The sequence below is a fragment of the Natrix helvetica genome, assembly GCF_964273705.1.
Source record: "Natrix helvetica genome assembly, chromosome: 3".
NCBI classification, from domain to species: Eukaryota; Metazoa; Chordata; class Lepidosauria; order Squamata; family Natricidae; genus Natrix; species Natrix helvetica.
In genome coordinates this window covers 52,905,526-52,931,399 of record NC_138549.1, presented here as the reverse complement: position 1 = coordinate 52,931,399, position 25,874 = coordinate 52,905,526, and the positions used below count along the sequence as shown (strand labels likewise).

At 38.4% G+C, this 25,874-nt stretch overlaps 1 protein-coding gene across 2 annotated transcripts in view; it reads right to left on the bottom strand.

Annotated features, from left to right (window-relative positions):
- Positions 1-25,874, bottom strand: part of POLA1 (DNA polymerase alpha 1, catalytic subunit) — a 511,093-nt gene that overhangs the window by 378,050 nt on the left and 107,169 nt on the right. For both annotated transcript variants that reach the window (XM_081949269.1, XM_081949270.1), the window contains exons 25-26: positions 24,324-24,473; positions 20,653-20,775 (exon numbers count right to left, since the gene is read on the bottom strand). In XM_081949269.1, the coding sequence (XP_081805395.1) occupies positions 20,653-20,775; positions 24,324-24,473 (273 nt within the window). The remainder of the gene's footprint in view (positions 1-20,652; positions 20,776-24,323; positions 24,474-25,874) is intronic.

Genomic DNA, 25,874 nt, shown 5'->3' with positions numbered 1-25,874 from the left:
ATTTCCCCCTAAAACAAGTCACTGTTCTGACAGCTGAAGAAAGTCTACAATCCTGGTCAAACAGCTTTGAGCATGATGGAGGAATTCCGTGTGGGTTTTTTGTTTTGTTTTTTAAACCAAGGCGACACAAACCTAGCCAGTCAAAGGCAAGGCTTCAGCCATTTTTCCATAGCTTGTTATAACTTGCTACAAGATGGCAGATTCACCCATTTCTCCAGTCACCACTACTCCAGCAGATGAACTAGTGCAAAGGGCGCCTCTGGTCCGAGTTACATGCCGTTAGTATATCAGCACCCACAGAAAAGGGCCAAGCAGCAGATCAGATTCCTATCAGCAGCAGAAAGTGCTGACACTTAAGCTGTTTAAAGGTTTCTTATTCTTCAGTTGGAAAATTAAAAGGCAGGCTCAAGGACACATAGGTTTGTCAACCATGTATGTCATATATTAGAGTCATCTTAATTCAACATACCCCAATATATAAATTTCTTACAACCAAGTATCTTTAAAAAGTGCAATGGTCAAAATGTTTTAGGTGACCCCGAACAAGTTGCATTTTAGTAATCTTATCCACACAGAAAACTCTACAATGCAATTTTTTATTCTAATTTTTGTACATATTTGTTGAAGAACTAGACTTAAATTCTGTTACTCTGGAACTCAAGGATTTCTATTAAAATATTAACCTTACATATGCTGTGATCCTACTTTCTTCCTGCACCAGACCCTTTGAACATAGAAAATTCCAACAGTTAGATTCTCTCTATTTCACTTTTCTAATACATAAAAATTCCTCCAAAATATTTTCCTTTTTTAAAAAAATGTAAAATTAAAGGAAATTCTACATTATAGGCAATTTTAGGAAATGTTCTTTCCTTTATTATCAAATACACACAAAACAACAGGAAACACAAAAAGCTCACTAGAATCACTATGATACCATGTTGAGCCCTATAATAACCAATATTCAGAATTGCAACCAAAAGTAAACCCTCAAAATCTAGCAAAACTGAAATAAAAGTAATGTACTCTATAAAAGAAGTGCTAAAGCCCTTCACAGTTCCATTTTAAACCAATGGTATGTGTAACCTGCCATTTATACATGCAATGGCACAACAAGCCTTGCAGAGTCCTGCTCCGCAAGGCGGTGGTGGTGGCACAAGTCGCACAAACTCACTTCTGGCAGGTAGGGTGGGGGAGAAGCAAGGCATGCGTCCTACCTGAGACTTTCAGCTCTGTCGTATTCCTCGTCATTTTCTCCAGGGAAGTATCTTTTAAAAAAAACCTCACGAGTTTGAGAAGTTTGATTGAACCTCTTTTTGCAACGGGCCCTCTTTTTGCGCAGCAAGGAGTGGAGCACGAGGCATGTTGCTGGCCTGGCCCTCTTTTTGCAACAGGCCCTCTTTTTGCACAGCCAGGGGCCTTACCGGTAGGTACCGTAAGGGCGTGTGGGGTGCGTGGGGCATGTCCCCCTCTTTCCACCCCTACGGCCTCGCCTCCTTCATCTTGGTTGTTTGCGCGGAAAGCAACCAGTGGAAATGGTGGGGACCGGTTGTGCATGCATTTAAGTAGTTGGGGGGGGGCATATTGGGGGAGGGTGTTATTTTAGCCCATGCCCTGAAAAGCGCAATTGGGCTTATTTAGTATCTGGACATGTCCTATTTTCGGGGAAACACGGTAGTTATGTTTTAATCCAGGAAGATAAATATCCTTTCAATTTTAAATTAACCTGCCTCTAATTACAAACAATTATAAACTATGAAATGTGTATAAATTATATTGGTCAGATCCTATGCTGAGTACTGTGTTCAGTTCTGAATACTACATTGAAGAAAAACAGGCAACAAGGATAACAAGAGACAACAGATTCTTGCCCCAGAAATAGGCTCAACAGCATATTTGAATTCTATTATTTTATGAACCATTAATAAAGAGTCACACTTTAAAATGGAAAGATTAACTCAAAAACCAACAGAGATCAAATGCCTGGTCTTATTAGTCAAATCAGCCAGAAAATTCATTTAATAATGAATTTCAGTTTTAAGAAGTTTTGAAGATGCATTCATATGCCTTAAATCCCAATGCCAAAACTACAATCATTCAATTAAGAATACTATTATTGCAGCTTCAAAGAAATTCAACATTTTTCACACATTTCATAGATACCTGAAATAAAAATATATTTATATGAGTTACATTGCCATTTATAAATGTACAAAAATACAGTAGTTTCAATAAACTTCAAAATGACTACATATAGTTTATCTACAATTGCAGAATGAAAACCATTAGCTTGAATTTTGTAGCAGTTTTCAAGAGTCATAAATAACAGAAATTAGCATCTTTCTCATATTGTATTACAGTATGGTATGCTAGTTTAACAGCTGCGGACAGGAAGGCACTAAAGAGGGTGATCAATTCGGCACAGGAAACCATTGGTTGCCCTCTGACACCACTGGATGACATCGCCAGATCTCGCTGCTTTAGCAGAGTAAGGAAGATACTCAGAGATGATCCACACCCTGGTCAGTGTCTCTTTGCACTTCTACCATCAGGCAGAAGGCATCAAAGTATAGGCAGCCGAACAAACAGGTTTAAAGATAGTTTCTATCCTAGGGCTGTGAGACTTTAAATACAACCACAATCACTCCATGCACACGCTAGGTTTTTTTTCCTTTTTCTTTCTTTTTTTGTTTCTGTTATAATTTTGCACCAGTGTGGTTAAAACCAATTTCGTTGTATTTAAGTACAATGACAATAAAGATTATACTTAAATACATTCTTTTCCTATTCGTTCACATTTCTAAATATTTTAAAAGATATAAAATAATGTAATTAATATCTTTTAAAATATTGTAAATAATTTTAAAAGATTTAAAATATTCTTCCTTCCAGAAAATCAAAGAAAGAGGTTTAATACAGGTCAAAAAGAGTAGAAATTAATCACGTATACAGATCTCATTCATTCATTCAATCATAGAAATAGATCAAACATCAAAAACTAATTTGTTGGATTCTATATGAACCAACACTTAAACAGGATATGACTCTCCCAAAATGTTTGGACAAACTTTCATCATTCTTAATATTAGACTATATTAACATATCTGATGAAAAATTGAGTTCAGCAACTGCAACCTACTCATTGCCTTTCACTACTCATAGACATACTATGGAATTCCTGTTTACATGGAAAAATCAAATGAGTACAGGTCCTAGTTTCATGCATTTAACTATAATTTACTGAATTTCAATAATTATCAACAAGTTATTCCATGCATGTAAATAGCTTTGGAAGTGTGTGATTTTTATCCTCATGTTTCTATTATTTTAAAGCTGCAGTCATGAATAGACAACATAAAACTTCAAATTTCTCACAAAAAGTTAAACTTGCTAGATTTATATTATTGTCAATAAATTCCATAAAAATGTTATAATTGGCTTATATGGTTACTGACTTCATTTCCCTTTGAAGAATTTAGAAATAAGAGGGCTATTGTTAAGAATAAGTCACAGTTCACTCACCACATTAAAACAGGGTATATTATGGAAATGCGATCTAAACAGTCAATCACCAGAAATTATATAGAATATTTGCAATTCTACAGAAATTTCTCTTACCTATAATGGCATGAAGCTTATATTGTAAGAAGTAATTCATTGCTTAAAGTTTAAAAATGTATATCCTTCTTGGTTTATAAAATCTAGTATAGATAAAATGCCTACTCATGTTTGCTTTACACAGCTCATAATTGGGATGGGGGGTGGGGATGGAACTGTGCAAGCTGTAATGGATGGAAGGATATGAAGAGCAGTTCCAAGAATATGATAATCTATTATCTTCAATAATCCAAAGTAACAATAAGCAGTTTCTGCTTGATTTCACAATAGTTCTTTCTGCTCCTGCACCTCTTAATTGTGCCTTTTCCCTTTTCACAAGTAAATCCCAAGATAAATAGAACTCAGTTGCCAAAAATTCTGTCATGAAAAGTAATTAGACCATATCTTCATCTCCATATTGTTGTCAGGTTTCCGAAAGATGCCCTAATTGATTCATGAGTCTCAAGCCAAGTTTCAAAAGAAAAATAGTCATTGATTAGCAGCATCCATTTTGGCAATACCTTTTTGCAGTCAGGACTGAGCATTATTTGAATTATAGCTGAACTTTACCCCTGTTCCTTCCCTCCCCTCAGACTGTGTCATAAATCACATTCCCCAATGAGGTGCACTCCACCCAAGTCTGCTGTGATAATCTGAGATCCGACTCTAGCTGAAAGAATGCGTGTAATGCGCTCCCCCCCCTTTCCTCACCATGGCAACTTTAGGAGTTGACATTCGGCTCCCTCACTTTCCAAAAGCAACCTGTGAGAAGCAAAAACCATTTGAGTACAGGTATAGGATATAAGGTGATCAGTCTGCATATTTCTACTCTTTACCCAAGATGCCTCTGACAAGGGGTAGCCCTTCTACTTGATTAAGTATTAGAGTTGTCTCCTGTGCCATCTCGAATCAAGGATTCATTGCACCTTGACATGACCGGAAGTACCTCAGTTATCTCAGCTCTTTCTGCTCTGAAGAAAACTGTGGGCTCTGAAGAGCTTCATGTAAATTCTGGCTGACAAACCGAATGCCAGGGATCCTTTTTGGATCATAACTTTCCTGAAGGGAAAGTGAAGAAGGAGCTTCGTCTCATTAGACCCAGAGGAACGCAACAGGTTCCTCGTAGGTCAGAGATTAGCTCTCTGAATCGGCGTTGTGGGAGGCAGCATGGCTGCTACCAAGCTGAAGCTTCTGGACTAAGCATCTGAGCAGGAGCAGCGTATGGAAGGAATGCGGAAATCTGGTAAAATTTAAATAACCAACTGACACAAATCAGAATTTGGAAAAGACAAAGAATCTTGTGAGTAAAAAATAATATTGATGGATAGATCGGGATTTTGGCAGAAAGAAAAGAAGGAAAAATTGTGGTTTAAATCATTAAGCCCAAAGAGAACTGCTTGTTTTTAACAACTTGGAGACAGAAATGACAGAACTGAAAACTGACTAACCCATTGAAGTACAAACTTTGAATTTGGATCTGAAAAGATTGTGTCTTTAAAAGAGATTAATTGACAATTGGAACAATTGGGAACCTCTCAAGGGGAAAGAAGGTGGTGGAACGGAAGCTAAAAATACACCAAGGAGACTCGCTTTGTTTGAGCTTTTCTAATTTACATATCTTAAGCAACTCTAATCAATGAGAGGTGGAAATTAATAAAAATGAAAATCAAGAAAAAGCACTATTTTCTCCGTTCATAACTCTATCCTTCCTGGATTTAAACATACCAAATTGTATTGCTGAAAAATCGAGTTGAAAGAATACGGAGTCATTTGCCAGAGGGAAGAAAAGAAAGAGAAACGATTAAGATGTCTCCCCCTTCTCTTCCTCTCCGTTTCAGCTGAACTGGAATATAGAAGCCGGATCAGAATTGGGAAATAAGAAGAAATTGTGGAACTTACATTATAATTAACTTTAATTTTTGAACTGGACATTATGAAAAGTTGGGAATTTGAAGAAATACGTGAAATTATAAAAAATATGCATGAGTCATTAAAATTAAAATTAAATAGAATTCTGAAGTTAGAAATTGAGGAGAGACAGGAAATGAGGGAAGAAGAGTGTCAGGCCTGTAGTTATGTTCCTTTTAGGATCTTTGGCCTGCCACACTTTCTTATAATTTCCTATGTGTTTCATTAGTGTAGTAGTTGGGAGGGGGGAATAGAAAGGAGTAGAATTGTGGAATGTTTTGTTGTCATTCTTTCTAGAAGCTCAAGGTCATCTTTTGTCTCCGTACCTCGACACCTGACCGGAAGCAGAGGGGTGTAGATGCCAGCGTGGAAGATGATGATTGGAACATGTGATGGATTATGGGTGTGGGGATAAGATCATGAACTTTCAACTGGGTGGAATTCCAGGAAGAGTATCAGAGTTGGAATTCCACAGAAGTGCTAACATGCCTGTATGATTAAATTGGGACTTTAAGGATGATTCTGCCTTGGTCTCTGATTGATTTCATGCATGGTATTTAGAACGCTGACATTATTCCAACTCTCACTTTAAAATAAATCACTAGCACCCCCCCTCGCAGGGGGGGGCTGATGAGAGGGGTACTGATTTCCCAACGCTGACCGGGACAGCGTAAAATATCAGCGAACAATTATGAGAAAGCTTTTGGAGATAAGAAGCTGAAATGAGATGCTTCTTGCTATCTTCAAAGGCAAAGGAATCTGCTTCAAGATTTATTGCATCTGGCAAGAGGACGGAGGGGGCTGGAAAAGACTTTTTCTACACCCGGTTAGAGGATGGCCAGAAGATCTGATGAAAGAAGATCCCAGCCATCCCCACGCAGTCATCTCTGATGGGCTTCCCGGACCATCTCGGACAACTAAACGTGAGTGCATGCCCCCCTCCTTCCCCCCAGCTTGGAAGCAAGCCTTGAAAAAAAACCTGGAGTGGAGGTTTTGACTCCTTCCAGACAGCGATAAATGAAATGACTTATTACCCTGCAACTGAGCTGAAGACAGATTCCCTATCAAAATGGGAATTTCAACCCAGACAGCAAGAAGGGATTTGGCCAGCATCTTTCACTTGCCAGCCACAAATTGGGCTGCAACCAGTGAATGAAGCACCACCAGATTAGGTTTTCTTCCCAGAGTATGGATGGATAAATGCCACTGGGCACCTCCTTTGCCATCAACATGGGAAAATGCTCCAAGCCAGCAGAGGGCACCTACTTGGCCCATAATTCCTTCAAGCCAGCAGGAGGGTCCTTGGCACATAAACCCCCCCAGCCAGCCATCATTGGTTGAACTGAAACCTGTGAAGCAGGCAACCTCGGGATGGGTCTTAACCCCAGGTCATGGATGGGAGGAATGCCAGTGGGCACCTGCCCTCCCTCAGCAGATGGCACCATGGCAGAAAACTGGGCAGTGGCCAACCGAGGGATTGACCTCCCCACCGGTTCCAGTCTCCCCTGCAATGCCCCAAAAGTTTCTTACCCCACCTTCCTACAGAGAAGCAATCTCCATCATGGAAGAAAGGTTTCCAAGGGGGAAGCTGCAAGGCCAATGTGATGAAGAGGTTCCTAAGTTTAGAGATGAAACTAGGTTCCTTTCCTCATGGGGCCAATAAAATGCCACCATTGCTGTCAACTTGGCCACAGAGCGTCAGAGTGCTTGGCTCCAGCCCCAATGCCACAAACGTGTGCACCAACCACCACAGCAGTAAGAAGAAGGCCCCAGATACCACCAGAAAAGAGTCATCTGGGCCACCAACCTCTGGAAGAGGATCCCCAACTTAAGGTGACGAAGAGTCCTACCAAGGGGGAGGCCTCGGAGGAGGAAAAGGGCCAGCCAGGGATGATTGAATCCAAGAGCCCAGAACCTACAGCACCTGCAGCAGAGAGCCCTAACCGACCATGGGAAGAGGTCGCAATGGACTTCATCATGGAACTCCCAGATAGCAGTGGGATAGAGTAATCTGGACAGTTATTGATTTGGTTTCTAAGCACTTCATTGCTTGCTCAGGATTGCGATCTGCAAATGAATTAGCGAAAATGTTTGCAAAACACATTTATCACCTGCACGGAGTACCCAAGAGGATCATTTCAGACCGCGGAGTCCAGTTCACAGCTAAGTTCTGGAGAAAGGTCCTGAGATCCATTGGGTCCACACAAGAACTGAGCTCAGAGGTTCATCCCAGCATGAATTGCGCAGCAGAGAGAGCCAATGCGGTGGTAGAACAATACATCCGGTGTTTTATGGACTATCAACAAGACAACTGGTCGGACTTGCTACCCTTCGCCGAAGTGGCGTACAACAATGCGGTCCACAGCAGCACAGGATTAGCGGGTTTCCAGATTACCAGTGGCATGGAAGTTGTTGCCATGCCTGAGTTGCCTAGAGAACCTCCTTCCTCCATGTCTTTGAATTAATGGATGGACATGCCAAAGAACGGATGGGAGAATACGAAGGCTCTAGCAGTTGCGGCAGAAGCCTTCAAGAAGCAAGCTGAGGAACATCGCTCGCTCCAAAACCCCTTCTGTGTGTGGGACAGTTTTTGTATCTACCAAATACATAAGATTAGGAATGCCTAGCAAGGAATTTGGTCCAAAATTTCTAGGTCCATTCCCAATAGTGAAGATAGTTAACCCAGTTACAGTTCGACTTAGTCTACCCAGAAGTCTAGGGAAAATTGACCCAGAATTTCATTGTAGCTTGTTGAAACCAGTAATTGGGTCTAACATAAGAGCACCCACCCAAGCTCAATCTCCTCCTGTGGTGATAGAAGGGGAAACACAATCTGAGGTGGAAAAAATTGTAGACTCCAGGCTGAATAGGGGTCGCTTATAGTACTTAGTGCACTGGAAGGGTGGCTTGGGTGGGAACCTAAAAGTGGAGAAGTTAGTAAAACAATTCCATGGGAAGTTTCCAAATAAGCCTGGGTGGTCTCTCTGCCCCCCATTGGAGCTGGGGTGAAAAGTCCAGGTAAGGCCCTGGGATTACCCAATGGATCGCAGGAACTCACTCCAGAACTTAGCCATGAACTGGAACCCTCTGTCTGAGATATTTCTTCAAGGCGTCCCGGGACGTCATGGCGTTGTTTGGCTTGGGTAATTTTGCCCCGGGGATGATTTCAAAGGCGCAATCTGCCCCATGGTTGGGGGGGGGGCAGTATGTCACACTTAGTCTCGCTAAATACTTCTGCGAGGTCCTGATATTCCCCTGGGATTTGTTCAGTCTCTGGGGTTTTGTCGGATATGGCTTCCAGTTGTTCTTGTGGGCTCTTTTGTGGGGTTCCCTACTTGAGTGGTGCTTCTGCTTGCTGGCGTGGAAGGAGTTGGGGCCCCTTTTCTATCCTAAGTCTGCAGATATCCCCTTGCCACCAGATGGTCGGTCCCCACTTGTCTAGCCAGGAAAGTCCCAGTATGACTGCATCTGTCATTTTGGGGGCTATTACGAATCGAATTACTTCCCAGTGATCCACTAGCTCTAGTCTCACTGGTTCAGTCAGGTGGTGGCATAGCCTTTCCCCATTAGGGACCCAACGACCTGTTCGAAACAGATTGGGTGGGCCTGTCTTTTTGCTCTGATCCCCAGTTTCAGGACTGTGGTCAGGTTGATCAAGCATCTAGTGCAGCCTGAGTCTATTAGGGCTTGAAAATCACCCTGGCTTCCTGCTTTTGGGGTTGTGAGGCATATTGAAAAAATGAAAGGGTGAACTGGTCCTCTGATCATAGGGTCATTTTTGGCCTTGTCATCACTGACTGGTCATTGATGCCTGGGATCCAGCCCCTTCTGCTGGGTATGCAGGAACCTCTGCAGCAGGGAGGGCCTTCCAAGACACATTGGTGGTCTGTTTGGGGCCCCGTTCCAGTTGTACCCTGGTTGATGGCTCTGGCCTTGGAATCGGGGTTGGGGTCATGAACGCAGATGCCATGTGGCCCACCTCTCCACATCTGTAGCATTTCAGAGGACTTCGAGGGGGAGCTGGTTTCGGGGCCCGCTGTGTTGCTGTCGGTCCCCGTTGGCTGGGCGGTTTCAGGTTGGGTTGACCTCTTTCTTTTGTGTCCAGTGGCTTTCTCATGTTGTTAGTGCGCAATCTGCAGTTGCCTTTTATTGCTACTTGGAACCACTCAGAGAGTCGGTTTAGGATGTCGTGGGAAGCAGTTACCTGGGCAATCTGCTTGTCCAAGCTTGTTCTGAAAAAATGCAATAACAGACACTCTGGTAAAGGGGATAGCCTTCCAATTACTCTCCTAAATTTGCGGGTGTACTCTGATGGGTCAGCCTCTCTGCTTTAGGTCGCTGAGCTCATCTTCCACATACAGGTCTTCCTCCACCTCCTCAAATCTGGCCTCTAGCAGTTGTAGGAAGTCATCTACACCTTGCAGTTGGGAGGCTCTCATCTTGTGGAGGGCTGCTAGCCATCCCCTTGCTTCTCCCTCTAGTCCCTCTGTTATAATATTCACTATGGCTCTGGGGGATGAGTAGAGGTGTCCATACTCCATGTCCATGTCTAGGTGGATCTCAGCTGAGTCAAGGAATAGGGCTAACTGGTCTGAGTCTCCATCAAACTTTTTCCTGAACCGGGGCAGTTCGTTCAGCACTGTTCCTTCCTCCTCCTGTCGGCCTCTGTATGCTTGTACTTGATATATCTAGCCATATTCATCAGCTCTAGTTCGGAGGCAGAGGATTGTCTGTCTTGGGCAGCCTGCCTGCTACATGGGAGAGGAACTGGTTTCATTCTTCTTCTGATGGGTGTAGAAGGGGGGCTGTGTTCCCATCTGCTTCTTGTCACCTCAAGAGGATCCACTGCTCCTCCCCTTTTTTGGCCTGAATAATGATCTCTCTTCACGGAGGGTGGCCCAGTCAAATTCCTCCCTCTGCTCTATGGAACTCCCCAGGGGCTCCATCAGGGGCTTTGGGAGCCTGGCTTGGTTCCAGTCCAGCATCCACTCCATTCTTCCCAGCTTGCTCAAGGCCCTTCCCTTTTTCTGGGCATTGGGGTGAGGGAACTCAACTTTAGCTGCTTTAGAGGTTAAATACTCATCTCCTCTTGCTTCGGCGGCTGGAGCAATCATCTTGACTTTGATGTCTGAGGTCAGGCTGCACTCCGGCTGCAATCAGGCTCTCTTCAGATAGCTGGCCCTCTGCCATGGTTGCCTGAGTTTCCCTCCAGGCACCCCAGGTGAACCCATGAGCAATTGGAGAGTCCAAGATTCAGAAGACCTGGTAATCTTGATAGATTTTAAAAGGAGATCTGACTGTCTGTCAGGTTTCTGAAAGATGCCCTAATTGATTCATGAGTCTTGAGCCAAGTTTCAAAAGAAAACCAGTCATTTATTAGGAGCATTTATTTTGGCAAGACCTTTTTGCAGTCAGATCTGAGCCTCACCTGAATTATAGTTGAATTTTACCCCTGTTCCTTCCCTCCCCTCAGACTGTGTCATAAATCACATTCCCCAATGAGGTGCACCTCTCCCAAGCCTGCTGCGGTAATCTGAGATCTGACTCTAGCCAAAAATATGCTTAGAATGCGCTTCCCCCCTTTTCCTCACCATGGCAACTTTATGAATTGACAATTGTCTTTATAACACATATAACTGAAAAACAATTATTTATTCATTAAGGGTAAACCTAAAGTAATATATAAAATCAACTTACCATATTTTAGTAATAGTACTAGTGGGATATATTTTATTAACCATTCATTAGCAATTAGCAAAAAAAAGTCTTTGTAATAGATATTCCTCTTAAATTGAAAGCATAAGCACCCTTTGCAAGTGCCAGCCAGGAATATGAAACTTTTTCACGGTTTTGGCAAAGAAGAATATATCCAATATTATAATAAAAATTGAATAGGCAGGACCATAGCCCTTTTGGCTTTTCCTCCTGCATTGAATATCTATTACTTTGTCTCAATTTTTTTCCCTTTGTAATTGTATGGATAAATACATGATTGTGCTTTGTAACTGGAATGGTCATAAAAATAGGAACCCCAGAGACACTACCAACAATTCAAGAAAGATTTACTTTAACTCATTAAAATGCAATTGTCAAAGAGGCTTACTAATTAATAGCATGAAGTTTAATCTAAGGAAACATAATAAAAGGAAAATAATACAGAATTGCATGCTGTTGGGCCAAAAGCCTCAAATGATGAAGAAAGACATTTAAAAATAGAGGGCATAGAACTAATAGAGTTCTACAAACTAGAGACTATTAATACACTATTAGTACCAACTGTTCTCAATTTATATACAAACATAAGAGAGAGAAGCGACAGAACAGATGGATATAAAATATACGACTTCACTGAACCAGGAAAAGGCTAGGGACAAATACCAAACTAATCCTGATACTTGATAATTGTGATAATCTGCTATCATACATGCCTTACGTGCTCCCTGTGGTAAGCGAAGTTGCCTGTCTTGGTAAAGAATCATTCTTTATAAAAAAGACTAAGCTAAAGTAAGATTGCTAAATCATTTCACAAATAACCAAATAAATAAAGTTCCAACTGTCTTCTCTTAGAATCTATATTTGAACAGCTAATCTCCTGAATGGGCCGGTGTGGGTGTGTGGGTGTGCGCACTCAACACAAGTAGTATGATAAAATGACTATTTGTATAATTAATTCTGATACAAATACATAATTATGATACATGCACAATGTATCAATGATTCTAAATTATGAATTAAAAGTAAAAATAGTCAAAAAGTGCACAATTATAAAATTGAAAATACAGTAACTGCTAAAAGGAGTGAAATTAAAATAAGTTACTACTAAAGTCGAGAATACCAGGCAATAAATTTTCATAGGGAAAAAAAACCTCATGCAACCAGGAAAAACGTATCAACATTACTCTATTGTGGTTTTTGAAATACCGGTACTTAAATAATATTTTTCATATTAAAATAGCTTTGTTTCAGCCCCATAATTATTTTGAAGAGTTACTTCAAAAAAAGTCGAGGATTACACTGTTACAATGCTAAATGTAATCACAGTACATTAGTCCATATAAATATATGTCTTTTTATAGTGCAATAGTCATTCTATCCATCTGAAATCAGCAGATATCTGAGTCTTTATCTAAATATGTATAATTATCAGATATTTTAATTATAATGTGACTACATTAGTAAAAATAAGGCAAGCATCATTTGAATTTAACTGAATGAACAGTAAGAAAGCTGATAAATATTGTACAACTGAACTGATATTTCATTTGAATCAATGGATCTTTCATTCAACCAATGCAATGTGCAATTTCAAAATCAGTTTGGGAAATAAAATGTAGGATAACCATTGTTTAGATTACAGAACACAAAATGTTTCACCTACATATCTGTGCTTGCATTGCATATTTTTACTTGATCTTAGACTTACAACAGTTCATTTAGTAACAGTTAAAAGTTAAAACAGCACTGAAAAGTGAAATGACCGTTTTTCACGCTTACAACCATTGCAGCATCCTAATGGTCACATGATCAAAATTCAGATGCTTGGCAACTGACTCATATTTAGAATAGTTGCATTGTCTTGGAATCCGTGGAATCTTTTTCAACCTTCTGACAAGCAAAGTCAAAGTGGAAGCCAGATTCACTTAACCATGTTACTAATTTAACAACTGCAGTGATTCACTTAACAAGTGTGGCAAGAGAGGTCGTAAAATGGGGCAAAATTCAGTTAACAACTGTCTCACTTAGCAATAGAAAATCATGAGTCGAGTATTACCTGTATAGAAAAGTAGACCAAGGACTTTAGTATATTATTCAGTAAAAGATTTTCTCATGTTACTGAACAACACTATGCAATTTTTCCATAATAAAAGATAATAGCCAGATAATAGCCAGCCATAATTCTCCTGCTTCAGTAACTTTGGAAGTCATATCAGTAATCCACTAAGAATCTGGGGATTGTGTTTTTAAATGCCAGGATAGTTGATAAGAAAACTGTCATTCAATAGTTTCAACCTAGCATACAACACTACAGAAAACTGAGAGGACAGTTTTAATCTTTCCCAGTTTTTTTTCCTATGCAACACTTGCCCTGTTTTCATGGATAAGGAAAGTCTGTTTCTTCCAAAGTTTTTAACTTTAAAAAATATCAGGTAGGGTGGCTTGAAACAAGGATAATATATATTAGTTATAGCTTGCTACTTAATAGCAAGATTCTTAGAAGTCTCTCATTTTCAGGAAACAATGAATACTCTAAACACCTTTTGCAAAGGATTTTATGGGCTCCATGATCATGGCCCTTTTTCAGGCAGTATATTTGATCTGGTCTGAGCGGAAGGTGATCTATAGAGAAGCTTTGGGAAAAAAATCTATTTTAAAAGTCAGGATATAAATAACCTAAGCAAAGCAATCATACAATTCCATGTAGCCAGACAGATTCATGAGAAGCCAAATGCTCTTTTAATGTGTCATTGCCTACAGAAATAAATATTAAACAATTTGGTTCTTAATTAAGTATAACAAAAAAACAAAAAAAAATCAAAATATTAAATATTTATAGAGTTAAGTCCTAAAGCTAGAAGGAGGGATGATCAGATCTCCTATTCTGAATTGAAGCTGTGTCAAATCAAACTCTATTAAAATCAGTACTTAACTAGACCAATGACTACATACCAGTTCATTATTATTCTTTATTTCAATCTCTAAAGGGAACATGGATCAAACGTTTATGATTATTTTTCTCCAGTATTTTCTCTAATGCTGGCAACTGACAACAAAAGGCTCAAATGTTAATTTTCTAAGCTATTATACTCACATAATTTCATTTTGGAAACAGAATATTTAAAAAGGGGGGAGGGGGCATCCAGGAATCTACAGACCTATCAGTCTGACCTCAATACCAGGGAAGATTCTGGAAAAGATAGTCAAGCAACAAATCAGCAAACACCAAGAAGGAAAAAAAGTAATAACCAAAAGCCAACATGGGTTTGCCAAAAACATATCATGCCAGACTAATCTTATTGCATTATTTGACAAAGTGACAAAATTAGTCAAAATGAAATTCAATGGTGAAAAAAGTAAGGTTATACATTTAGGCAAGAAAAACAAAATGCACAGGTACAGTATAGGTGGTAACTTGCTCAATAGTAGGTAACTGTGAGAGGGATCTTACAATCCTAGTGGGCAACCATTTAAATATGAGCCAGCAGTGTGCAGCAGCTGCCAAAAAAGCCAACACAGTTCTAGGCTGGATAAACAGAGGGATAGAATCACTTGAAGTGTTAATACTACTTTGTAATGCCTTCGCAAGGCCACACTTGGAATATTGCATTCAGTTTTGGTCGCCACAATATAAAAAAGATGTGGAGACTCTTAAAAAGAGTGCAGAGAAGAACAACAAAGATGATTAGGGGACTGGAAGCTAAAACATATGAAGAATGGTTGCAGGAACTGGGTATGTCCAGTTTAATAAAAAAAAAGGACCAAGGGTGAGATGATAGCATTGTTCCAATATATCAGGGGTTGCCACAAAAAAGAGGGTGTCAAGCTATTCTCTAAAGCACCTGGGTGCAGGACAAGAAGCAATAGGTGGAAACTAATCAAGGAGAAAAGCAAACTAGAACTAATTAGAAATTTTCTGACAGTTAGAACAATTAATCAGTGGAACAACTTGCCTCCAGAAGTTGTGAATGCTCCAACAATGGTGGTTTTTAAGACGATATCGAATAACCATTTGTCTGAAATGGTGTAGGGTTTCATGTCTTGGCAGGGGATTGGACTAGAAAACCTCCAAGCTCCCTTCCAACTCTGTTATTCTGTTATTCAATAAGCTGAACTTTACAACACCAAATGAATCCTTAAATTTAAACTATCCGAGATGTGACCAATTTAGTTGGACAATACTTTACTGCACATGATACTATCTGATTTAAAATTACTCTCTGTAGCAAATATTAAAATTATTGATATTAATATTAATAATTAAAACCAATGTTGTTGTATTTAAGTACAATGACAATAAAGATTATATAATTAAATAGTATTTATACAAGCTAAAATTGTCAGAACAGTCAAGTTCCATGTATTCACCTCCCTCATACTGTATTGTACGCTATTTATTCCCTAAACATAATTTGCTTACGTATAATAATAGAACAAACAGATCTATTGATCAATACATTTTTCCTTTTAAAATCTATTTATGTCTACTCATTTTCTAGCATCAATTATATAAACTACTGTGACTGCTTATATCATCATGGAACATTACGCACATAAAAAGATCCATAATTTGCCAGCCAGCCCAATCACCAAAGATACAGAGACAAAATAAGAAGTGGGATTGGTTACTTGGCTTCACTTAACCAGACTTTATAGTCAACTACCTCTGTTGAGTTAGTTGACTATGAAGTCTGATTAAGAAGCGTTGAACTGGAAAAAAGCCAATCAGGGAAGCCAATCTTAAGTAACCAAGCAGCCAAGATGTTAGCTGGCTCGAGTGCTTAATTCATATCCCACTGGGTCCTAAAGAAAAGGAATGGGGTTTTTTGCATAGGATTCCACATGTTGGAAATAATTTAGAACCATCCTCAGGAAAGTGCCAGATAGTGGCATCTTTCCAATTTGGCCAATTGGATGAAAATTAGTATCTAACCCTCTGATATTCTGCCTCTTCTTCAACACTGCAGGCAACAAACAATGACTAGAGTCTTATTTTAATCCTTGTCAGTTTCAGTTAGGATTGTATCTTTAATTTGGACAGGCCTTAATTTAAGGAAAATCTACCCTGTTAAGAATCATAGGCAACATAAATAAGCCCACCATTCCTTCTCCAGCTAGGATTTATCCTATAGTACAGTGATGGCGAACCTATGGCACGCGTGCCACAGGTGGCACGCAGAGCCATTTGTCAGGGCACGCAAGGCGCTGCCCTGTCAGCTGGCCAGGGCGCATGCGCGCGCTGGCCAGCTGAGTTCACCGTTTTTAAAAGCCATTTTTCGCCCTCCCCAGGCTCCAGAGGCTTTATAGGAGCCTGGGGAGGGCGAAAAGAGCCTCCCCCTCCCTCCCAGGAGGCCCTCAGGAGGCTTCAGGGACCATCCGGAGGCGTCCCTGAAGCCTTCAGAATGCTTAAAACCACCCTCCGAGCAAACCGGAAGCATTGGGGGGTCGCGCATTGCATTATGAGTGCGGCACGCCCGCACATGACCCCCCTGCGCTCCCCCCGCTTGTGACACGCGAGCCAAAAAAGGTTCGCCATTGCTGCTATAGTAGTTCCAAATAGAAAGTGTCTTAATATGTTTATTCTTACCAGTTAGATTTTGTAGTTTTCTAAATGCTTTATACAAATCCTCTAGACATTTAATACATATCAAAGAAACCACAGCTCATGCCATTTAATGATAGGGTTTGAGTAAAATAAGTATATTCTTTAATATTCTGAAAGTATCAGTTCAAAAAATCTAGATGTGTGGCACCAAACACATAAACAGCAGCTCACCAAAATTAAGAAGTTTTGTTTTAAGTGACTCCATGTTTTGCTAAACTCTGTGGAATTAGTTTCCATAGCCAAGTATTGGCAGTCATTTTTTTATCAGTTCCCATGACTGAACACTCCACCTTAGGAAACTGAATGCTCCATAGAATCTCAAATGATACCAGCTAGAAATATATAGAATGTCTGCTATGTCTGAGAACTAAACATCAAAGTTATATCAAAATATTAATATGTGAAAAATAAGATTCTCACAGTTCTTATAAGTTTCTTTAATGCATTAGTTGAGGTTACCAAGTTAACTTCCTCTGAATTAAAAAATAATACTCTTTATTTTTATAGTACACAATAATGCAGGAAATGTGCGAACTTGCACAAATGTTTAAAATTAAATATAATTTAAACTAAAAGTTTATAGTATCTTTAATTTTTCAATGAATACAAGAACTCTATCGCCATCTATGTGGTGGACATGCGCAGAAGCAAGAAAATATTGGACTAAAATAAGTGTATGGTTAAAGAAAATGTTACAACAAGAAATAGAATTTAGAGCAGAGATATTTCTACTAGGTATTATCCCAGAGAAATTCAAAAAAGAGGATACCTATTTGATTATACATGTAATTACAGCAGTGAGAATTGTATTTTCCCAAAATTGGAAATTAGATACCAACAGACAAAGATATAATAAAAAAGATATTAGATTGTGCAGAGATGAATAGGTTGACAATGAAAATAAAGGATAAAGAGGAATCAGAGTACTTCAAGTCATGGGGAAGATTTTATGATTGGCTAGAGAAAGCAAGCTAGAAAAGAAAATAGGGAGAAGACAAAGTACCCAGACGACGCACTATTAAATGGAAAAGGAGATGGGAGAAAGAAAGGGAAAGCAGAAAATAAATATTAAATATATAAGTATATATTCAAGAGCGAGATATAAAGGGGGGGGCATAACTAGGGTTGACTAGCGAAGGTAAGGGAATAAGAAATGATACTAAATTATATTTGGGTTGGCGGAAATACCATCCCAAGGAAACATAATCTGAGATTTGAAATATATACCAACAATAATAGAAAAAGAAAGGGAGAGAAGAGGAGAGAAAGAAAGGAAGATGGAGGAAAGAAAGAGGTAAGGAGAGAAGGGAGAGAAAGAGAAGGAGAGATATTTTAAAAAGAAGGAATTACCAGTTGGTTTTTAGAGTATTGAAGCTGTTACTCTTAAGTAAGACAGTGCTTGACTTAGCATTTTGTATTCAGAAAAGAAATTTATCTACTCCCCCTATAAAAATATATCACACCATATGTTCTGATGGAAGAGACCATTGAATAGTTAAAAGTCTCTTTTTCTAAAGAAGTTACTTTGAGTCTGCCATAGAATATTTCTGGATGACTGACATGTTCTGATACTATTTTCTCTTTTTGTTAAGTCCTGATGTCAAATTTGTGTCTCTTAATTTTTTTAATGAAAAATTTGTTCCAATAATGATTTATTGCTACTGTCCTCCCCAGCATCCCAACCATCTTTGAGCTGCCTGCTTTGTTTTAATTACATAAAAACAAGTTGATTGAGGATACAGTTATCACATCGGATGAAGAAAGTTAACCCACTCCTAGCCCACTTTTCTAGGCAAGCAAGCAAACAAGTCCATAGGGAGTCAGAACTCCATATTCTTTTCTGGGAGGATTAATACCTACTTAATCATGTGACAGTCTAGAATAAAGGTCATCACCCTCTGGTCGTGAGAACATTTTGGTGGTGTGCGACACACCCGGGTAGAGGAGCTGCTCTGGGATGACCAATGGGACAGGCCGGGCAGCTGGTGGTGGGGCTGGAAGTCTCCGCCATAGAGAGAGGTATGTGAAACTTGCAACTTTGCACGAGGTGCAATGGGCAAGGAGTATCATAGCCCTTGCTTCCTGGAACGAGATAACTTTGCTGTTGCAGCAAGGGGAGGTTGCGGTGCAGGTGGGACGAAGCAATGGTTGTCGGCAATCTGCAGCTCTTTCGTCCCCCTGCTGTGGCTTCCTGTCAGTTGAACCCACCACTGGCTGACCTGGCCTTCACCCTCACCTCCCACTCACTCCTCGCCTGGTCTGAGAAGGGAAGGGCGGGGGATAGAGATTCGTTCCATATTCCAGAGCGGGAGCGAAGCTTCATCTCTTGCAGGATCTCATGAGCGTTTTTTCCAGCCCTGGTTGGTACTGTGTGACTGGGAGACGCGTGACTTCCTCTCCACCCCAAGACACTGGCTAGCTCATGAGATGAGAGAGAGAGAGAGAGAGAAGAGACAGGAGAGATGAGAGAAAAGAGATAAGAGAGAGAGAGTAAAGAAGAGAGAGGGGAGTATGGGGGGGGAGAGATCCCGGTGTTTTGGTTTCTGTGGGAAATGTGTCCAAATGGATCTTTGAATGTTAAGATTAAAGAAACAGGCTGCCAAGCTAAGTGTGTGAAAGACCCCATCCCATCACTGGGAGTCCAGGTGCTTCAGCGAGCAGTGCGCTGGATTCATATTAGTGATCTGCGGGGTTTAAAATTATGAATTTAGTAGTCCCTGAGGTCCGAAACATTGGTGACACCTGGTCTAGAAGATGCCATGGCTATAGAAAAATTTTAAGGCTGTTCTTCTTAACCACAATCTTTGCTCAAGTCCTGATGTATCTAGGCTAAGGATCTGTCATATCAGATAACAGCAAATGTCATTTCTTAAGTATATAGTACTAGCTGATAACCTGGCGTTGCCTGGGTATTTATTTATAGGGAGGAAATGTCCGGACCTAACATAATTTCTAATGTTGGATTTTCCCCCTTACCAGCAGGAGCCCCCTTGTGTGGTACGGTGAAGCCATTACCATGGAAACTCCACTGTGCTGTACAGTAGAAGCCATTTTACAGCAGTACAGAAGCCATTTTAAGGCACAACAGGCTGCATCTTAACAGAACACACATCCCGAAGGGTGTTAGGGGTATCTTATCTCACAGTATTTTTTTCCAGAGAGTAAATCATCTGTGCAGCACGTTTGGTTGAAATTGCTTGAGGCGTTCTAGAGTTATGCTGGAACACACACACACACACACACACACACACAGAACCATTTTTATACAGATACTGGTGAAATACTTCCTTTTTCATTCAGAATTTCACATCAAACAGCTTCACTATTCAAGCCCATTCTTAAACTAAACAGCAATATTTTTTGCTAATCTTAATACCAGATAAGTAGCAATTTATATTTGTGTCTCATATCCTCAGGAAGAAATCTTTCTGCAACAAATTTTGCCTATTTCTTAATATATTTCTTAATTTTAAAATTAATTCAAATTAATTGAATTTATAAAAAACATTTTCAAATTGATATTACTTAATATATGGAGACCTGTCATCAGTTTTATTGCTCACAGTGCCAGCCTTTAGGCCTTGAAGATCTTATTCTTCCCCAAAATACTAGAACAGTATGTTTATGTGAGCTCATGTTATTTGTCTCTGGTGCTCTGCATTTTATTTATTTTTCTTTTATCATAGTTTATTAATTTTTAATGGTCACTCAGATGTGTTTGGTAAAGCCCTAATAACCGAAGAAAAAAGAGAGAGAAATAAATAAATTTACCATCCTATCCACCACCACCCACAAAATAATCACAGTATTAATCATTGCTGACTTACCTCTCTGCCTTTGAAAGTCACCAAAGCAGCAAGAGGTTTTGCATAAAATCTACTGTAGGAAAATCCCAGGCATCCATACATACTATTAGCTGTAAGCTTCAGAGCCTTCTGCCTGATATCATACTGAAAAAAAAAAAACAACTATCATAATCAGTTAAACATTTTGTCCTTTTAACTGGTTAAAGTAATTAGCAAGCTAATAAGAACATCCCAGGGAATATAGAACCATATTTTTTTAATGTCATTTTCATCCTGTTTTTATACATTTGGCATTCAAGAAAATCAGCAGCAATTTAATAAAACAGAACAACATTTAACCATAGTAGGTAACTTATACTGTCTATTTTTCAGGGGTTTTTTAAATATACCTGGCCTGAGTAAGCTAATTTTTAAAGAGAAAAAATATGCACCACATTTATTACATTTAGATTAGTCAAATACAACTCAATAGTCCTCAACTTACAATTCGTTTAATGACCATTCAAAGTTACAATAGCTCTGAAAAAAGTGACTTACAACAGTTTTTGACACTCACAACCACTGCAGCATTCCCAAGGTCACATGATCAAAATTCAGATGCTTGTCAACTGACTCATATTTATGATGGTTGCAGTGTCCCAAGGTCAAATGATCACCCTTTGTGATTGTCAGCTGGACAACCACTCATCACCAGCATGGATTTCTGCAGTGTACTTGATATCAGCTGCCATAGAAACGGTGAGGGGGGCTTGGACATTTGGGATGGGGAAGCAAGCTGGTGTGTAGCAGTCTTATGAGAATTGGAAGGGAGGTTTGTACTCATGAATTATGGTGCTGCTTAGTGGAGTTGTTTATACTCTGTCAAGCCAACCGTCCTGAGACTCCAGATGCGAGAAATACCTGAAGACAAGCCTTTCCACAACATCATACTGGATGTTGATTATACTGTAAGTGCTGGATCCTGGGGGGGGGGGGGATTTGGGGTTACTTTCAATGTATAATCTTCATGCATTTTGAACCAGAGATCTTGCCTTGCTCTCGCTGCTATCATTTCAAACTTAGTAAAAGTACCTCTTCTTTAATTCAATGGCGTTGGGGGTTTTCTTTCTTGAGTTTTGAGTGGAGGCAAGTATGACAGTAATCTTCTGACAAGCAGGTTACTAACTTAATAACTGCAGTGATTCTCTTAACAACTGTGGCAAGAATTAAAATTGTTACAAGATGCAAGAACAAGAGAATGATTGGGCCTGCCCAATTGGGAACTATATCACCAGTCAGCAAGTTTGGTGAGTTAAAGAATGGATAACACTAAGGAATACCAGATTCTTGATTCTTGAAGGACATGATCTATTGTTGGGATGGCATGCCTTTTTATGGTACAAGGGAACTAAACACAGGGATATTTTAGAAGACATTACCTACGGAAGGCTTTGCTACTAAATTGGGAGAAAATTAAAAGACAATATTATTTAAAAATTCCAGTCTGGCTATCAACTATCAAAGCCTTTTCATACACAATAATATACAAAAAGGAACAAACAGTTAGATATGGTGAAATATTGAATACAGAGGGTGAACTTAAATCTATGCAAGATCTGGAAAAGGAAGGTATAAAGATGAATTGGTTTTCAAATGTGCAAATACAATCTAGATATGACAAGGACCGTAAAGAGGAAGGTTTTTATGATAAAATGACTGAGTTAGATAAAATTTTGATGGGTACTGATGAAAACGTAATTTAAAAACTTTATGGACCTTTACTAAAAGTTAAGTTAGAAGAAGAACAAGTCAAAGGAACCATGATAGCTTAGGGGGGGGGGGGGGGAATTTTGGGCATGGGATTGAATTAGAGAAGTGGTAGAAATTGTGGTCCCAAAATTACAAAATGACAACAGCATATAAAGAAAATTTGTATAAGATGTTTTACAGGTGGCATCTACCCCCGACGAGAATAGCAAGAATGTTCAAGAATAAATCAGTAAAGTGTTGAAAATGTCGCCAGACACCAGGTTCATATTACCATATGTGGTGGACTTGCGCAGAAGCTAAAAGATATGGGACTAAGATCCACACGTGGTTGGAGAAAATGACACAAAAACATATAAACTTTAAACCAGAGACTTTTTAATTGGGAATTATACCAGAAATATAGAGACTTGAAATACTTCATTGTAAATGTTTTAACAGCAGCCAGAATTGTATTTGCAAAAAACTGGAAAAATTAGAAAATACCAACGCAGGAGGAAACTATTCAAAAAATTATGGAATGTGCGGAAATGAGTAAATTGACATTTGAAATTAGAGAAGAAGATGAACAATTTTACAAGGTTTGGGATTTGTTTTATCAATGGTTAGATAAAAATCATGGTAATGGAGAAAGTGGGAAAACCTTTTATATTTTAAGAATAATAGAATGATATATGCAATACTATAAGGGTTTAGCACTGTTAAACAGATTAGAACGATGTAATGGAATAATGTATGTATGATTTCAATATATAGATTTTTTTGTTTAAAACATAGGAATAATAATTGGAGTTGAACTATTGAGGCAAAATGATGTATGTATGGATTCAATATTCAGAATATCTTGTTTAAAATTAAGGAATAATAATTACAGTTGAAAAATTGACATTTAACAATAATGTACTTATGTTTATCTAATGAACAATTTGTGATTCGATATATAATTGTAAGTGGTGACCATGTGAAGGACCCACAAAATCTTGTAACCAAACGACACGCTATATGAAATGGAAGAAGGCTGTATGTGTTATGTTTTTTGTTCGTTTTTGTTTGTTTAAAAATAAAAAAAATATTAAAAAAACCAACTGTGGCAAGAAAGGTTGTAGAATGGGGCTAGATTCACTTAACAAATGTCTCACTTAGCAACAGAAATTTTGGACTCAATTGTGTCATAAGTCAAGAACTACCTGTGTATTGCTATTTAGGAAGGATTCTATCAACTTTTATTTTTGGTTTGCTTGTTTTTCTCTGTATCTCACCCTAAAATATAGCAAGTATTTCACTGCCAATGAGCATTTATAATGAATGTTCACTGATCCAATTTTGAGGGTGTTTCTGGAAGGCAGGAGTAAATTTGCTCCAGTATTGATAATATGTTAGATTTTTCCCAATCTGGTCTTCAGACAATTTTTACGCTCAACCCTGCGGACATTCCAAATAGCTGCATATTGTGAACTAGGTAATAAACCATTCAGAATGAGAAACAAGGACTCTCACATCATACTTCACCAACCATTCTTCCACTCTTGCCAGCTATTGTTGGTTTTCCTTTCTTTGTCTGTCAATTTTATATGGCATTATGTCATCACAGTACATTCTGACAAAATCCTCTATCTTAAACTTTTTAAAAACTCTATGTTCCTTGTACTGTAAATCTTAGCCTGAACCTGATCAAATCTTCGTTCATTAAGAGGGAGGATGTCTTTTTTTCTACAGCTATGTACCTAGAGAGAAATTTGAAATGGTATAAAATGGAGGACTTGAAAAGTAATCAAAATATAAAGCTAAATTCTCAACAACTGATTTTATTGACATTATAATGGATACTTTTTTCTTACTTCTTTTAAGAGTTATTTATCCTGGGATAACATTTAATGTTATGTTAAACCAAATATTTGCAGTCTGCATTCAAGCAAGTTGGAAAATGACATTAGCGAGGTTTATACCTGTAAGTAAAGATCAAGATGCAAGTTTGGTTGTTTCATCAGCTGTTTCACTTGATGCCTTCGCTCAACAAGCTTCTTAATTTCTTTAGGCAAGATTCCCATTTCTAGAGATGAATCAGGTAATTCAGGTATTTCTTCTTGTTCACCATCCTGTGAAATAATAAGTTTGACATATAAATATTATCAAAATACTTTAAATATCACAACTTTTCTTGGATAAAGAGCATTTTAAGAATAAAAATCAAAGTAAATGTCAACAGTGCACTATACTGAAAGGGACAAGATAAGATAAAAGTTTAAAAAAATGGAGTTGCAATTCAGCTTTTTCAGTACTGCCAGCATGAAAGACCATTCCAAAATGTTAAATTCCATCACAAGGACAAAATCCAGAAGCATTTTCCAAATAAGAATAAAATTAGATATATTCTTTTCTTTGAATGAAGCTATCAATTTAACCATCTCTACTTTTTTTTTTCTTGTGGAAAATAATATGTATTTCTGCTTGCACTTATTAATCTTTATATCATTTGTATAAGCAAAATTCACTATACAAAGAGAAAAAGCTTTTTTAACCTTCATTTTAAAACTGTAAACTTTTCTTTAAAAATATTTGTAAAAGGAACATTGGTCCTACCTGAATGTTCTTCTTGGCATACTTTCAAATACACTTTCAATAATACTTTACAATTTTAGTAATTACTCAAACATTATGTATAAAGAAAAAATGTTGATTTTGGTTTTACTGATTAGATAAATCAGTATTAGAAGCTATTGATTAGGTTTGTTGTTATAGAAATGGCTAGTATATATTATTGTATAGAAGTAAAAAGTTGAGGCTGTAATGTTTATTTTCTTCTACTATGCTAAAAAGAGTCGGAAGTCAATATCTTTTTTTCTTTTTTGCTTTCTACCTCACATTCTCTTTTTCCCTTTTCCCCCTCCCCTAGTTTCCTCTTGTTTTCATTTTTCTTTGTATTTTATATTCTGATAAACTAATAAAAATTTTAATACCAAATTGTAAAAAGTTTTTTCCACATCAAGAAAAATAATGGCCACATCTGTGGGGTTTTTTTTTTAACTCTTATCAACAAGAGAATATATCTAATGTTGTATCTCATTCATTTTTTAAATACATCTGATCTGGGCAAAAAGTCATTTATTCTCTTTGAGTACTTTGCAGTAAAGACCTTACAATGTAAATTTGCTAAAGAAATACTTCTGATTATTTGGGGGAGTCATTTTTTTCTAAATCAACATAAATCCAGTTCTGTGGGGAGTTTTTCGTCCTTCTGAAATTCATTCATTACCTGATTTAAAAGTTAGGCAAAATTTCTTGAAATATCCTATAATATATTCCAGAAATACTATAAAATCCTGGCATTTAATTAAACTTCAGATTTTAATTGATGCTTTTCTCATTTGCAATTGTAGATTAATGGAAATGTCTGAATATTAGTATCTCTGGTTGAGTTATATTGTTGGTTTGAGCTCCGAGCTACAATTTGGTTGCAAGTGTTTCGTCCCCATTCAAGAAGACATCTTCAGTGTGCT